This window comes from Salmo salar, chromosome 02, assembly GCF_965601325.2.
Source record: "Salmo salar chromosome 02, fSalSal1, whole genome shotgun sequence".
Lineage (NCBI taxonomy): Eukaryota > Metazoa > Chordata > Actinopteri > Salmoniformes > Salmonidae > Salmo > Salmo salar.
The window spans coordinates 62,374,154-62,391,824 of NC_138292.1; the positions used below are offsets into that span (position 1 = coordinate 62,374,154).

The window sequence follows — 17,671 nt, forward strand, 5'->3', positions numbered from 1 at the left end:
CGTATTGTTCATCAAGGAAAACCAAAGCTTTGTTGACACTTACTCGATTCTAAAGGAGGATGTGATGTTTCTGGAATTCTTGGTATGTCTCTGTAAGATGGGAGGAAGATTACATCAAACGTCTGCACAGACCTCTGCAATAGTCCCTGACCAACAGCCATCACCGATCCCCATTCGATACAGAGTACCAGCACATACAATACCTCAATCGTATGTTTGTTTGTATCGAAAAGGAAAAACACAGACACGTACACAAACTGGGTGTTGGGTTAGAGAGCAGGTAGTCCATACCCACACAGGGGAGAGACGTATGGGTTGAGAGAAGAGAGGGAACTTGCCTTATAAGGCTTTCTCTAAGGTCTTGGATGTTAGGGGTTACATCAGGGTTAGGCCTCAGGGAAGGACTACCGGACGACATAGCGGTCACTATGTTCACAATACGTATGTACTTACTGATACGCTCTATACACCTTTCTCAAGAAGTTATTGGAAATGATGCGGTGGATAGATCTTTTAGGTAAAGAAGACAATGGCCGTCAACATTTCACTTCAAAATTAGAAATTGTCACAAAAGGGCACAGAAAAGTCGCAATATAGTAATAATAGTCCAAAATAGTTGCAGTGTATCGCACAACGATTCCAAAAATGGGAATTTAGCATTTCACACAGGAAATCAGTCTTACCCAATAGGCCTTGAGACGACTATTTCCACTTGAGGCTCCGCCTTGGATTCCAGAATTATGTTGTACACTTCCTTCTTGGTTGCTCCCGGCAACGACTTCCCGTTCCACTGCAGTACCTCATCACCTAGAAAACAGGAAACAAGATGGCCGACATTAAAACAGCTGATTCATGGGTAAGCATGGAGCCTAGGTTAAAGATAACAAAGGTTAAGATAATGTAATAATTCCATGCAGAAGTGTTAGAAAATAAACCAAATCATTGGACCAGCGCCGGAGTGAAAATGACTAGAAGTGAATGTTACCGGTACAGAAAGTTCACCATCAAAGTGGAAAATAAACACAATCGTAGTGTACTCAGCCAACTAAAGAATACTTGTTTTACTGTCATTCTATTCATTTAAATGTTTTTAAAATGATCTACAGCCACTTTATTACTTGATGTCCCGACCGCTGGTAACGTTTTCAAAGCTGATTCTGTAGAATCAGCAACAGCGCTGGTCAAATGAATGTCTTTATTTTCTAACGCTGGCGCATGGAATTATTACGTTGTCTTAACCTCTATTCTTTCAACCTAGCCTGGAGCTTTACTGAACAACCTCTGTTCACAACACAAACAGTGTTCAGGTAGAAATGGGAGATTTTCGCAGCTCAAAAAGAACACACAGACAATCTCACAGAGCTACTAGACTGATGTCCAACACTTCTCCAGCAGATAACCCTGAATGCCTGAATGTTTTTTCTATGTTGCTTACCAGCTCGTAGGTGGCCAACAATGTCCGCCAGACTTCCTTTCTTGACTTTGGTGATGAAGGCCCCCAGTCTCCCTGTCTCTGTCATCTTCCCACCCACAACCTAGAAGGGAAACAGAACAAGGGCAGTTCAGACACAAGACCAAGAGCTCAGTACATAGAGATAACAGTGTAATTAAAACACAGCCCCTTGTGTTCAGTGCCAGTATCACCGAATATCCTGGGAAGGTACAAGGTCAGAATGAAGATATGACAATCTGGATACCGTCCCAGCCGAGTACAAATCTACAGTACGTCCCCATAGTTTCCCTTATTATATACTTCTGTGGATAGTACACTAGCATCACTTACATTTGAGTCATTTAGCAGACACTTATCCAGATCAACTTACAGGAGCATTTAGAGTTAAGTGCCTTGCACCAGGGCGCATCAACAGATTTTTTCCAACACCTAGTTGGTTCGGGGATTCAAACCAGCAACCTTTCGGTTACTGGCCCAACGCTCTTAACCGCGAGGCTGCCTAATGTAGAGGTCAGATGTTAGAGACCCGGGTGGGCTCAGTACACAGGGATACACAGTGGTTAGTGTGGTAGTTTTCCCATACTTCCTTTATCATACACATCCTTTAACAGTACACCGTCACACATCTGAGCCTGGGGCTCTGATGTCCTACACCCAACGGTCTCAGTACACAATATACAGCGGTTAATGTGGTAATACTATAGCAATTGAAAGGGATGCTGCTAGTGATTCCCTCTTACCTTTAGCCCTAGTAAGGAGCCTGCCTCGCGGGGCATGGCCGACCTTTTGCTCAGAGTGATGCGTCCGATTAAGTGGTCGCCCTCCTTGGACGGCTGCCATGTCACTGGATGCTGCAGAGGGGGAGTAGGGGAGAGGGGGAGATTTCATTCCATCAGACAGAGAGAGAGGCAAAGAGGGAGAGACGGAGAGGGGGGTGTGGTAGAGAGGGGATATAGGAAGCGACAGAGAGGGAGAGGAGCAAGGGTAAGAAAGGTAAAACAAGTTAGGGAGAGAAAGAAAAAGACAGAGTCTCTGCATCCCTTGTGAGGACAACTCTCCCACCCAGGCCAACTAGGAGGGACTTGCCCATCCACAATAAACACATACTATATCAATTTACACTCCGAGCAATTATGTCCAGACTAGACTGTTTATAATGTTGTAAGAATCTATATTTAGTAATGAATGGTGGGTAGAGTACGCCTACACACTTACGCAGACACTGCGGGGAATGAAACTAATAGGGAAGAATGTGTGTGCATGCATGTGGGTGTGTGTGTCTGCGTGTCTATGCGTGCATTTGTGTGTGTGCCCTAGGGTGGTGAGTCTGAGTTGAGTCAGCTTAAGCAAAACCTAAATCTGTCACTTTCTCCTGAAACTTACATGCCACACAGCGGGATCCAGAGGATGGCAGTCCCAATCACCTGAGAGAGAGAGAGAGAGAGAGAGAGAGAGAGAGAGAGAGAGAGAGAGAGAGAGATAAACAGAAAGTGATGAAGAGAGTTAGAGAAAGAGAGAGTTAGATGGACTCTGCATGCAGAATTCTGGAAAAAATAATATCCTTGTTACAACGTAAAACACCAAATAATGCATGCAGAGCAGAATTAGGCCGATACACGCTAATTATCCAAATTCAGAAAAGATCCTTTAAATTCTACAACCATCCAAAAGGAAGTGATTCCCAAACCTTCCATAACAAAGCCATCACCTACAGAGAAATTAACCTGGAGAAGAGCCCTGGGGCTCTGTTCACAAACACAAACAGACACCACAGAGCCCCAGGACAGAAACACAATTAGACACAATCAAATCATGAGAAAACAAAAAGATAATTATTACACATTGGAAAGAATTTACAAAAAACTGAGCAAACTAGAATGTTACTTGGCCCTATACAGAGAGTACACACTGGCAGAATACCTGACCACTGTGACTGACCCAAAATGAAGGAAATCTATGTACAGACTCAGTGAGCATAGCCTTGCTATTGAGAAATGCCACCGAAGGCAGACCTGGCTCTCAAGAGAAGACAGGCTATGTGCACACTGCCCACAGAATTAGGTGGAAGCTGCACTTCCTAACCTCCTGCCAAATGTATGACCATATTAGAGACACATACTATATTTCCCTCAGATTTCACAGACCCACAAAGAATTTGAAAACAAATCCAATTTTGATAAACTCCCATATCTATTGGGTGAAATACCACAGTGTGTCATCACAGCAGCAAGATTTGTGACCTGTTGCCACAAGAAAAGGGCAACCAGTGAAGAACAAACTTATATTTATGTTTATTTATTTTCCCTTGTGTACTTTAACTATTTGCACACCGTTACAACACTCTATATAGACATAATATGACATTTGAAATGTCTTTATTCTTTTGGAACTTTTGTAGGTGTAATGTTTACTGTACATTTTTTATTGTTTATTTCACTTTTGTTTATTATCTATTTCACTTGCTTTGGCAATGTAAACATTTGTTTCCCATGCCAATGAAGCCTGTTAATTGAAATTGAATTAAGAGAGAGAGAGAGAGAGACAGATAGATAAGATAAACAGAAAGATAGAGAGAGTTTGAGATGGAGAGAGTTAGAGATGGAGAGAGAGAGAGAAAGGTTCAAGCTAAAACGAGAAAGTCTGACAGCGACTGAAACTGACTAAGTCAACTCAGTCCAACACACCAGGAAACAAGGGGACAAACTGGGACCATGTCTGTCTGTCGCCCAACTCTCCAGCCATACTGACAGATGGTGGGGAGACAAAGAGACCGGAGAATGGCAAAACTTCCATCCAGACCAGCTCTACCCATCAACCCAGTCCCACACGTCCTCCAAAGCCTCATACCTCCTTCAAGGCCTCATCCACCCTTTTAAGTCTTCAATGGATGACATCAACAGAATAGCAGGATTAAATTAGATGGGGACTTTGGTGTATGACTTTAGAAATAAGTACAAGTCTCTGAACCTACAGCACGGACCATAGCCAGCTTGGACACTGATCAGAGACGTGTGTATAAAGAGCTAAGGGAAAGAAAGTGGTCAGGAGAGGAGGGAGAGGAGAGAGGATGTAGGGGGTAAAGTTGAGGGGTGCAACTCAACTGTTTGCTGATTTGGAAGTGAGATCTAAAAAATGTAAAGCGCAATCTGAAATTTGAAAGTGCAGTGGGGGAACTACTTCAAAACATTCCTGCTGACTCCTCGATTCAAAGTGCTGACTGTTCCTTTTTCTGTTTTTAGCAGATGAATATTGTACATCAGATCACACGATCTGGAGCACTTCTTTTCTGGGTGCTAACGGGCTAATAATAACTACCGATGATGAATGTTTAGCTATTCAAAATCAACGTCTCCTGTCTGTACCTGTACAAACTCAGGTCAAATGGTCACAGTTACAAAAACATAGAGAATTTGGAGACTATCCCCTCTCATCCTGAATCTATTTCTATTAACAGGGATAAATCTGGTCAATGTTAGAGGCTGATCCAGGTTCAGATTTAACTTGACCCTGACCCTGTAGTAAGGTCAGCTATCAATGCTGCAGGTTTTACACTAATCTGACAGGAATTGACAACCCTTCTGTGAATAATGTATTTATGATGTATGTGATCCATAACAATGTATCACAGTGTTATTATATACATTATACTGTATATTATAGTGCTCTATTTAATTATGTGATTTGACCTGAAGGAGGTCATCAGGAGGTCATCGGGAGGGCATCACAGATGGATAGGCCTACACAAACAAACACACACTGTCTAAAAACACACTGACGAATTAGCATCAACACTCAAATTAACCTTAGGTCTGATTTCTCCTGTCATTTCACTCCTTAATATATTATCTTCCACTACTTGACACTTTTGAAGAAGCCAACCAATCAGACTGGCTGAATCTCCACTCCCTCCTTTAACTGTAAACAGTAAACTCTTAGCTCCTTATTCAATCCCAAAATTCACTCTTAGCTCCTAAATCAATCCCAAATGCATCTTTAAATAGATTCTTAATTTCATAAAGGTGTCCTCCTTGAGCTTTTATAAAGGCCCTAGTTAATTTTGCAAAATATAGCCTGCATCAGGAGCGTATTCAAACTGCTAACCTCCCAACAAGATATTAGACTACATGGAATAAAAGTTTTACTATCTCATTTGACTGGTTTGATTGCAACAGTAAAGCTGTCTCGCAGGTCTACTAAATAGTATGTAAAGTAGGTTTGGGGTGTATCTGTACCCACGCTTACAATTTGGAGCAGTTCAAGTGTTTTACTGTAAATGAAAAACACACAACAACACGGAAGTTGACCGAACTGTCTCGTTGTAAGATTTTAGATTAACCAAACATATATCCATCAATACTTTATCCAAAAAGAATAGAATGAAGCAGTATTCATTGGACATACATTGTCCTCATGAACCCAGGCTTTCACAGCTGAGTTACACTTCACATAGCTACATTTAGCGTTTAGCCTTGTCCTGTCTCTGAATTTGTTTACCGCGGAGAACATCAAATGTAAATCCCATGCTGGATTGGGACTGGCGTACTCCTGCTAGCTACGACACCTAACTTTCTAACTATTTCTCCGCTTGTCGCCCCCATTAAACACCCTATTCCCATGTGTTAACCTAATCTGATAATCTAATTTGGGATTGGGATTGGCCTGGAGCGACCAGTGGTGGTGGTGAGTGGTGAGTGAGATGAGTACACAGATAAACAAAACGACAACCGTCGTCATGGCATCCTCCCTCGACACGCTAACCGCTAAAATATCACAGCTTAATTTAGTCTAGAAGATTGAATCGCAAAGCTGTTGCAGGCCGGCGTGAACAAACGAGAGGCCAAAACTGAACATGCGGCTGACCACAATGGTGACACCCAAACTCGATGATATCTTATCCGTTAACGGCAGGATGCAGCCGGTGTTTGGCGGGGAAGCTTTACGTAGCGTTAGCCGCACTAGCCATTGACCTAATTCTGCCAAATCTGCTGGCCTAAATCACAGGACGTTTCCTACATAAAAGAGAGCTGTCCTGTTCCAGGATGGGAAGCAATAGAGTTTAGCTTCAGCGGTGTGGGTGAATGACAGTGTTGTACCGAGTCAAGGCTATAGCACATTATAGGCAGGGAGATACAGTCCCAGTAAACTTTGAAATATACATTTAAATTCTTTATTTTGATGGAAACCTAGCGCAAAGCGATTTTGATAATAACAAAATAGTTAAGAAAGAATATTGCATTAGTAGCGACACCTGACAGGTGACCATAAAACCATAAATTCTAACGAAAGTTTGATCATTCCACCAATGTCGAAATCTCTGACAATCTCTGACAATACTGAGACAAAACCAGCTAATATAGATGATTCGATCTGATAGAAAACTGAAGACTCAGACCTTTCTTGCTGACACTCTCCATACAGGTAGCCATAACACCAACTCAACACAGATTTGATCATTTTTCCAATGTTAAAATATCTGAATGCATTACCAATCATATTGACACGAGAAGAGCTAACAGAGAGAGAGAGAGCAGTAATCTGACCTTTCTCACTGACGCTCTCCATGTCCACGTCCTCACAGCTGGTGTACTCGGGCGTGGAGGCGCCCTCCTCCTCTGAGCTGCTGATAGACATCTGCCTCTTGTTGACGCCCCGTTTGCTCTTGTAGGGCCTGGGTGGGGGCGGCCGCAGCGGCTCCGACTGGTCCGAGCTCTGGGAGTTCTTCAGCAGCAGGCTGTCCCCAGACTTCGCCCTCCTAGCCTTGTGCATCATGGCTGCCTGGGAGTTGGGGTCCAGCTGGCTGGGGTGGGGTCCCTTAGGGGGGTCCCAACCTGCTGGAGGGGGGGGTCCTTGGTGGGAGTGAGGAGCACCAGGATGGGGGCCCGTTCGTGGGCCACCACCGGATGGTTGAAGGGGTCCGTGGTTCTGGTTCTGTTTGAGGAGGGGGGGACCTCCCTGGGGTCCCTGCCCCATTCCGCCACCCCCACCACCCCCCACGGTCCTGTCCATGGAGTAGGCGCGGTGGTTCTCCAAGGACGCCTTGCGATCCGGTTCTCCACCGCCGCCCCTCCGGAGACGATTCTCAGGCACATCCCCCATGTTCCCTCCCCCTCCTCCCCCGCCCTCCAGCCCCACCTCATTGATGGCGTTGTTGCTGTGGCGCCGCTCGTGGCGCACCTTCGACACCTTGGCGTGCATGCGCATCTCCTGCTCCTCCTTCTGCGGCTTGACCGGGTAGCGCGCCAGGTTGGGGTCGCTGCGGTAACGTGTCTGGAACTCCTCCTCCTGGCGCCGCTTGCGCTCCTGCTCATCCTCCTCCGGGGGGCGTCTGCGGAGGTCGGGGCGATTTCCTTGGTCGCCGCCGTCGGGGTAGTCATGGGAGTGGACCTTCTCCAGGTGCCGGCCGTCCCGCCAGTCTATGTCCCCAGGACCGCAGAACTCCTCCTGGGAGGCCACGGTCTGAAGCTTCCCCGGGGGTCCCCGGCCTCCTCTACCACGACCCAGACCACCGGGCTTACCGTTCTGCTCATGGAGGGACACAGGTCTTTTCCTGAAGAGAAGAGAAGGGTGACCATAATGGACATTGATATAACGTTACACACTTGTTGTTTTGTTAACATAATACCACGTAGTAACACAACAAAAAAGCCTACTCAGATATACCGGACAAATTATGGTCAGTACCAGTTATTACTGGTTGAATGAAAGCAATGATGATAAAGACAGGGAAATAATTCAAAATGGAGGAATATGTACAGAACTGAAATGAGATTCTATTTCCATGGGAAAATGTTCCTACTGATGGTTAACCTGGGTATGGATCATCCAACAACAGTGGGAAATAGGGACAGCATTTTGAGTGATGCATTCAGGCCGGACCTAAACGGACTCACCCATTAGAAGCAAAACAAAATATATTAATCATGGACCTTTCAAGAATAAAACATGTAACCCAGCTTCTGCTTTGGCTAAGCTTGGACAGCGCTATTTTTTTTGATCCAGTTGGGATTAAAATATCAAGTGCTGCAACCCATATACCACAACACACACCGAAAATGGGTCACTCCCAACATCAGAGGATTTGCGTTCCTGTCAAACGCGGAAAAAATATGACCAAAGTATGTCCAATGTTGAATGAGACAAATGAGGCTACATGTGTAAACTGACAGTGTCAACAAGACCGTGTTAGACAAAACAGATGCTGCATTAGCCTAATTCATCCAATCACAACAAAGTCAAATATATTAAAGAGGACTAACTTGTACACGACTCAGACGTACAACAATAAAAAAGACCCAATGTAAAAACTACCATATCATCTGAAAGAGGCGCAGGTCAAGATACTTAATACTTAGACTCTGATACAGTCCCAAAATGTTTTGCATGTCAGCAATCAAGTTTTCAAGATAGAGGACTTTCAAAAAGCTAATTGTAGCTTGCCACAAAACGCATCTTATGAAGTAAAAAAAAAAAAAGATCAAAAGATACTTTTCGAGTGGATTATTCCTTTAAGTGTCTACAATCAAAGGGATTAAGGCGAGGTGATAATAGTAGAGTGGATGAGAGAAAGTATTGTACAAAGTGGCATTTACAACAATACTAAGTACTATCAGCAATCAAAACAGGCCCCTAGATATCCAATACAGTGACGTAGACTCTGGTTTGAGCCTCTACAGCCAGAGAGGTGAAAGCAGGGATTATGAGAGGACAGGTGAAAGTGTTTTAGGGATTAGAGCGTTTGTGTCGACGATGTCCTACTTGTCTCGTGGTGGTTCGCTCCGAGCGCGTGACGCCGGCATGGTGTCCAACGCTCCTTTGGCCGGTACCGTTGGCGGCTGAGGCGTTCCGTCGGGCGCCGCCCCTGCGTTACCGCTGGAAGAGGGCGGGGCCTGGGACCTGGAGCGGAGTAGCTTCCTGTCCCCCCGTTGGGTGTCACCCCCCGTGGACGGGGCGTTCAGGCCGCCATCCAGGCTCATCTGCCTCGCCCCCGGCCCCGAAAACCATTCTCCCGATTTGGTGAGGATCTCCTGTTGCTTACGGCACAGGTTGCATACCCACATTACCTACAGGGGTGAAGGAGGAGAGGAGGAGGTTAGCTATTGCATACATGTACAGTATGCAGTAGTAGCCTGTGTCTATAGAGAGAAAGAGAGCATGGTCAATTCCATTTTCGATTCCTATTTTCTTAATTGAAAAGCAAACCCTGAATTGACTGAATTGAAATGGAATTGACCCTAACATTGTCTCTTAGACAGAGAATGTATAGTACTATACAATACCTCAATACTATAGTCATCTAATTCTATTCCTATGAGGTTAACATCAGAAGACTCGTGGGGTTGCAGATGTTGTCATATATCCATTGCAGTCCACTTTTTAGGGAACGGTCATCTCTAGTCCATGTGCAAAACAGATTCAGTTGTGAGGTAGAGAAATGTTAGCTTAGCTTAGAGTATTTTAGCTTGGAGTATTTTAGCTTGGAGTATTTTAGCTTGGAGTATTTTAGCTTAGAGTATTTTAGCTTGGAGTATTTTAGCTTGGAGTATTTTAGCTTGGAGTATTTTAGCTTGGAGTATTTTCGACAGACAACAGGTCATTGTTATACAGGCAAGGAAAGGGCAGGACTGGTGACAGAACTACAAACAGGCACAGACAGATAGAGGATCTTAGTAAGACACAAGCAAGTACAAGTCACAGCGTTATGTTCTTTCTCATGTTTTATTTTAGTCTCTTGACTCTGATTGAGTATTGGTGATAGCTCATCTGTCAGACAGGGGATCAAGGTTTCTTAAAATACCCTAGTACCTCCCCCCCTCCCTCCCCACGCTCCCCCTCCCCCCCACGCTCCCCCCTCCCTCCTCCCCCCTCCCTCCTCCACGCTCCCCCCTCCCTCCCCCAGCCTCCACTCTCTTTAGCCTCTTCCTCCCTTCTCCTACAGGTTGCTGCAGATTAAAAATGAAAGGCCACATGGTTGCAGATATGGTGGGAGACAGAGTGCACCATTTCACTATGTCCATTTTCGAATGGAAAACTGGGCCTAGCCTGTAGCCTGATATGCCAATATACACTCAGTATACAAAACTCTTTCCTTGCCATAGACTGACCAGGTGAATCCAGGAGAAAGCTATGATCCCTTATTGATGTCACTTGTTAAATCCACTTCAATCAGTGTAGATTAAATAGGTTAAAAGAAGGATTTTTAAGCCTTGAGACATTTGAGACATGGATTGTGTATGTGTGCCATTCAGAGGGTGAATGGGCAAGACAAAAGATTTAAGTGCTTTGAACGGGGTATGGTGGTAGGTACCAGGCGCACTGGTTTGTGACAAAAACTACAACGCGCTCAACAGTTTCCCGTGTGTATCAAGAATGGTTCACCACCTAAAGGACATCCAGCCAACTTGACACAACTGTGGGAAGCATTGGAGTCAACATGGGCCAGCATCCCTGTGGAACGCTTTTGACACCTTGGAGAGTCCAACGAATTGAGGCTGTCAGGATGCAACTCAATGTTAGGAAGCTGTTCTTAATGTTTTGTACACTCACTGTAGGTTAAAATGCACTCTGTGAAATATCACAGCATTTTACTTACACATTGAGATAAGGAAACAGATGTATAAAAGGTGATCCAATATGAACACAGTATCTAGTTAAACAGAGTAGGCTTGATATGGATGGGATGTCGTTACCATGGAGAAAGCAGTAGCCTGTTGCCTATGGCGGACAAGGCTGTTAATCTCCCACAGCGGATGATGGTACAGAACATTTACTGGTCAGCAAGGAAAGCCAGCTAGAATATCCACCATCCACCAAAAGCTATTTATCGTTCCACACCAGGTACCAGAGGAACATTCCTAATTCAATAACTGGTTACAGTATCGGCCCTGAAGAGAAGACGTAAGTGAAAGCTAGGAAATTGACAACGATCTGAACATAACACTGTGGAAGACCATGATTTGAGAGGACCAGTCTCAGATATACAGGTGCATCTACTGATTGCTGTTCACAATAGTATAAAATAACATTTTTTTTATTTAACTAGGCAAGTCAGTTAAGAACAAATTCGTATTTTCAATGACGGCCTAGGAACAGCGGGTTAACTGCCTTGTTCAGGGGCAGAACGACAGATTTTTACCTTGTCAGGTCGGGGATTCAATCTTGCAACCTTTCGGGTACAAGTCCAACGCTCTAACCCCTAGGCTACCTGCCACCCTAATAATAATAAATATATAAAAATGATCTACTGTTGATAGAAATCATTGGTCAACTCAAGTCAGCTATTTGACGGTCCTACGAACAACAACCCCAAATGGAACAACAGCAACATTAAAGAAAGGTTCCATACTCACATGTAGCCATGGCTACTGAAAATCGCCTCCCTCCCAACGCAGAGAAAAACAGATTTATGTCTTCTCCAGTGTATAATCCCAAAGTACTATTCCTTGTATTAGCGTTTAGAAGTCTTTGTTTGCATCCCAAAACACAACCTTATGTGAAACATGCTCTTTGATGGAGGGTTGGTCGAATGGACAGTTCGTTTAGCGGTTAGCTTTTTAGCGAACCGGCGCGCATCATGCGTACCCTGATTGAATCCTCTGTTTGGCTCCAGGCCACACTAATCTAAAGTAAATCAGCTGTGTGCAGCTGTGGCCCACAGCTGTCGAGCTGGACACACACACACACATTCAGTTGTTCTAATACACACATACACATACGTACAGTACATACAATCTCTCTCTCTCTCCCTCTCTCTCTCTCTCTCTCTCTCTTTTACTCTCTCAGTCTCTCACACTCACACACACATACATGCTCTCTCTCTCTCTTTCTCGCTCACTCTCCCACTCTCTCACACTCTTACATTCACTCACACACACACTCTCTCACTCTCTCACACACACACTCTCTCTCTCTGCTCTCAGGCAGGTTAGATTGGAGTAGACCGCAGCTAATCCCCTCAGCTCCTCACCATTACTCAACATCATCATCAGTCAGGACAATACCCACCAGCCGGTTTCAGATAGCAGCCGTGCGCAAGGCCGGTAGGCTATGCTACCGCTAAACCATATCCCTTATACTCCCTCCCCTTAATTATTCAGCTGTTTGGTGATTATCATTATCATTATCAATCATTCAGAGTGCATTCTGGGAAATCCCGTTTTATCAGGCCAGGAATGTAAAGTATATTTTAGGTAGGCCTATAGTGTCAGTATTAAGGCCATTACATTTACATTACATTTAAGTCATTTAGCAGACGCTCTTATCCAGAGCGACTTACAAATTGATGCATTCACCTTATGATATCCAGTCAAACAACCACTTTACAATAGTGCATCTAAATCTTTTAAGGGGGGGGGGGGGGGGTTAGAAGGATTACTTTATCCTATCCTAGGTATTCCTTAAAGAGGTGGGGTTTCAGGTGTCTCCGGAAGGTGGTGATTGACTCCGCTGTCCTGGCGTCGTGAGGGAGCTTGTTCCACCATTGGGGTGCCAGAGCAGCGAACAGTTTTGACTGGGCTGAGCGGGAACTGTGCTTCCTCAGAGGTAGGGGGGCCAGCAGGCCAGAGGTGGATGAACGCAGTGCCCTTGTTTGGGTGTAGGGCCTGATCAGAGCCTGAAGGTATGGAGGTGCCGTTCCCTTCACAGCTCCGTAGGCAATCACCATGGTCTTGTAGCGGATGCGAGCTTCAACTGGAAGCCAGTGGAGAGAGCGGAGGAGCGGGGTGACGTGAGAGAACTTGGGAAGGTTGAACACCAGACGGGCTGCGGCGTTCTGGATGAGTTGTAGGGGTTTAATGGCACAGGCAGGGAGCCCAGCCAACAGCGAGTTGCAGTAATCCAGACGGGAGATGACAAGTGCCTGGATTAGGATTTGCGCCGCTTCCTGTGTGAGGCAGGGTCGTACTCTGCGAATGTTGTAGAGCATGAACCTACAGGATCGGGTCACCGCCTTGATGTTAGTGGAGAACGACAGGGTGTTGTCCAGGATCACGCCAAGGTTCTTAGCACTCTGGGAGGAGGACACAAGGGAGTTGTCAACCGTGATGGCGAGATCATGGAACGGGCAGTCCTTCCCCGGGAGGAAGAGCAGCTCCGTCTTGCCGAGGTTCAGCTTGAGGTGGTGATCCGTCATCCACACTGATATGTCTGACAGACGTGCAGAGATGCGATTCGCCGCCTGATTATCAGAAGGGGGAAAGGAGAAGATTAATTGTGTGTCGTCTGCATAGCAATGATAGGAGAGACCATGTGAGGATATGACTGAGCCAAGTGACTTGGTGTATAGCGAGAATAGGAGAGGGCCTAGAACAGAGCCCTGGGGGACACCAGTGGTGAGAGCGCATGGTGCGGAGACAGATTCTCGCCACGCCACCTGGTAGAAGCGACCTGTCAGGTAGGACGCAATCCAAGCGTGGGCCGCGCCGGAGATGCCCAACTCGGAGAGGGTGGAGAGGAGGATCTGATGGTTCACAGTATCAAAGGCAGCAGATATGTCTAGAAGGATGAGAGCAGAGGAGAGAGAGTTAGCTTTAGCAGTGCGGAGAGCCTCCGTGACACAGAGAAGAGCAGTCTCAGTTGAATGCCCAGTCTTGAAACCTGACTGATTAGGATCCAGAAGGTCATTCTGAGAGAGATAGCAGGAGAGCTGGCCAAGGACGGCACGTTCAAGAGTTTTGGAGAGAAAAGAAAGAAGGGATACTGGTCTGTAGTTGTTGACATCGGAGGGATCGAGTGTAGGTTTTTTCAGAAGGGGTGCAACTCTCGCTCTCTTGAAGACGGAAGGGACGTAGCCAGCGGTCAAGGATGAGTTGATGAGCGAGGTGAGGAAGGGGAGAAGGTCTCCGGAATTTGCCATCTCTGTTGCCATCATTTCAAATATCCATCTAGGGATGCGGTCAACATTTGCATGTGTCTCAAAGAGGACGGTAAGAAATGTTAACATTTTAGACTCTATAGCAAAGAACTGACGAAGGAAAAAGGTCCAGTTTAACTTCACAGTAAATAGGGAGATTTTTTTTCTCATGGTTGAGGAAGACGAAAGAAATGAATCCGATGGGTAATCCTTGAATGAGATCGTATTCAAGCAGCACGCACACAAGGAATTACGGTCCACACACACACACACACACACACACTGACAAATGGCGCTCCACAGGAGACGGTGCGATGAACTGGAGGTGACACCACAGTGGGCTGCTTCTTGAGCGAGCCGTCTGATTGGCTGCCATCACACACTAAACATGCTTAAGCAGCAAGCAAGGAAGCCCTTCACATATTACAGGTGTCACACAATAGGGTGGGGTTCCTAACACAGACCAAAATAGAATTTTGAATGGAAATCAACTGTTTCGTCTCCACAATGACAGTAAAACGAATGTGTGTGTGTGTGTCTTGAGTATGAGCAATGCCATTTCTAATGTGTTACTGCACCAATCTCACCCTGCCTAACAGAATTCAGTTCACCATGGTAACCAAGTCATTGAGTACAGAGAGAGAGAGAGAGAGAGAGAGAGAGAGAGAGAGAGAGAGAGAGAGAGAGAGAGAGAGAGAGAGAGAGAGAGAGAGAGAGAGAGAGAGAGAGAGATTGTACTAACAATGCCAAGACTGGGAACAGCAAGTTAGTGGGGAGCTAAAAGAACTGTGTGGTCTCCTATGAGCTCTCTGTGACATCATAATAGATCATCATCCTCAAACAAACTAACGAAACAAACATCATCCTCAAACAAACTAGCCAACTCGAAACGGATTAGTCATAAAAGGACATGACAATAACTGACAGGTCTTAAGTCATGTTTATGACAGTTTTAAACCATGTCAGCCGCAGGTACTGTCAAAAGAGTTTGACTGAAAAAACACAAACCGCAAAAGCCAAAATACAACATTTAACCAACGTTACAACAACCTCAATCCCACACATCCTGCGTTGCCTAACAACCCACCACCTTCCTCGTACCGCTAACCCGCCTGACGCAGCAGACCGACTTGACAAAACACACACACGCCCACACTGTCCACCCTAAAGGTATCTAAAAGTAAATAAAATGTCATTAATTGAATGTATCTCTTTTTCTAAAGCCACACCTCTGTCCTTGTTTTACATGGTCTCAAACCTACGCAGAGGAGAGAATAGCACATACACAATATCAACATGTAGGCCACTAAAACCTGGGTGTATTCTGTGTGGGAGAGAAACAGGCACACGCAAACACATACACACACGCGTACACGCACACACACACACAGAATAATCCTGAGCTGGAATGATTAGGCCCTACGTTCCTGGATTGTGTGACGGATATGTGCAGTGTGTGTCTGTGTGTGTGTCTGTGTCTGTGTGTGTGTGTGTGTGTGTGTGTGTGTGTGTGTGTGTGTGTGCGCAGGCCTGCATGAGGAACAGTGATTAGAACAGTGCAAGTTAATTGTTCTGTGTTAGGAACCCCACCCTATTGTGTGACACATGTAATATGTGAAGGGCTTCCTTGCTTGCGGCTAAAGCATGGTTAGCGTGTGTGTCTATCGTGAGTATGAGCAATGCCATTTCTAACAGGTAACTGCACAATCTCACCCTGCCTAACAGAATACAGTTCACCATGGTAACCAAATCATTGAGTACAGAGAGCCACGTCAGCGGCAGGCACTGTCAGAAAAGTTTGACTGAAAAAGACTAACGGCAAAAACATACAACGTTTAACCAACGTTAGAACAACCTCAATCCCACACAACCTGCGTTGCCGAACAAACCACCGCCTTCCTCGTACCAGCAACCCACCTGACGAGGCAGACCGACTTGACGAATGGCGACATCTTACAGCCGTCGTTAATCAACACGCTCTTTTCTACCCCACGCCCCTCCATCATCTCCATCTCAGACACTCTATCCAGCCGTTTCTGTTGCCAAAACAGGGGAGGTGGGGATAGCGACAGTAACAGCGGGCACGGCGGCGGCGGGAATAGCTGGGAATTCTGTAGACGTCGTCTTTTTCCTTAACTGGGTGGAATAGATGGAGGCCCGGGGTGGTGGAATGGATAGGAAAGTGCTCAGTGAGCGCGCTCAGTACAGCCTCCAACGACATATTGACATATGGGGCGGCAGCGGTGCCAGGCAGAAAACTACCATCCGTCAGGGAATGTTAAATCCTACAGACCAGGATGAAAGACGACCACAAAACACGATAATGCTCCATTTGTGTAAATAAGGCTATAGATCAACTAGGAATAGGTATTGGCTTCCTTCTGCAGCCGAGCCCCGTAAACTACAAGACAGTTCAGTGTTAGACTGAATGGCATTCTACCCTATAAAAGCTAACACTGCTAACAACACAACAGAAACCCTTCTAGTATTATTATCCCATAGTGTTTGTATAGGCCTTTCTGTAACGCCAAACTGATCCTGGAACTGTTCACAAATACAGTTACTGTTACCGTTATTGTTATTTTATAAAAGGCATTACAGTAATGTTTTATGGCAGACCGCTGGGTTAGTCATCCAATGCTGAGAAACCTGACAGAGATTATGAAGTGCATTCTCTTCCTGTAAAAAAGTGCAGTGTCGGCTCGATGCAGTGTGGGAGTGGGAGAGTTGGTGTGTGTGTGTGTATGTGTGTCCGGTGTGAGTGCGTGTGTCTGTGCGTGCGTCTGGTTTGTCCAAGCAGTAAAGAGGTGTTTGCATATTTGTGTCTGTGTACATTAGTGTGTGTATGTGAGTCTCCACTACAGAAAGAGGAGACAGATTGGCTCTGATTCGTTCATTCCCTCTCTATCGCTCTCTTGCTCTCTTTCTCTCTCTCTCTCTCTCGCTTTCTTTCTCTCGCAGCCATCTGGAGATGACATTAAACACACATAAACAAACACTCTGCAATTAATACACCAAGACAAGTAAAAGCAACTAGACTCGCGAGGACAACTAGTCTCTTGTCTGTGAAGAATATAACATGATATATTGTTATATTTGTGTAAATCGTACATTTAAACTGTGATTGTATCGTAATATGATGAAATAAATGTAATTTGACCCTTATTTACACTATAGAATATACATTATTCAAAGATTTATGTTCCTTGAGGCGTCAACTGAAGAAATTGTGGAGGTTAAACAAACAGTGTCTCTGAGAATGAGTCATATCTACCACAATTGAATGAAATACCCGTTGGAAACATAGACAACCCACATACTGCAGTTAATTAACACAGAAATAATAAAACCGACACACACACATAGACACA

At 45.3% G+C, this 17,671-nt stretch overlaps 1 protein-coding gene across 6 annotated transcripts in view; it reads right to left on the reverse strand.

Annotated features, from left to right (window-relative positions):
* rims1b (regulating synaptic membrane exocytosis 1b) overlaps nucleotides 1-17,671 on the reverse strand; it is a 96,925-nt gene that overhangs the window by 32,657 nt on the left and 46,597 nt on the right. For 5 of the 6 annotated variants that reach the window (XM_082965677.1, XM_082965686.1, XM_082965681.1 and 2 more), the window contains exons 3-9: nucleotides 9,209-9,513; nucleotides 6,994-8,000; nucleotides 2,837-2,877; nucleotides 2,194-2,304; nucleotides 1,436-1,535; nucleotides 684-807; nucleotides 44-90 (exon numbers count right to left, since the gene is read on the reverse strand). In XM_082965677.1, coding sequence (XP_082821803.1) covers nucleotides 44-90; nucleotides 684-807; nucleotides 1,436-1,535; nucleotides 2,194-2,304; nucleotides 2,837-2,877; nucleotides 6,994-8,000; nucleotides 9,209-9,513 — 1,735 coding nt within the window. Of the gene's footprint in view, nucleotides 1-43; nucleotides 91-453; nucleotides 511-683; nucleotides 808-1,435; nucleotides 1,536-2,193; nucleotides 2,305-2,836; nucleotides 2,878-6,993; nucleotides 8,001-9,208; nucleotides 9,514-17,671 lie in introns of all 6 variants that reach the window. The other variant, XM_082965692.1, reaches the window with a different exon arrangement.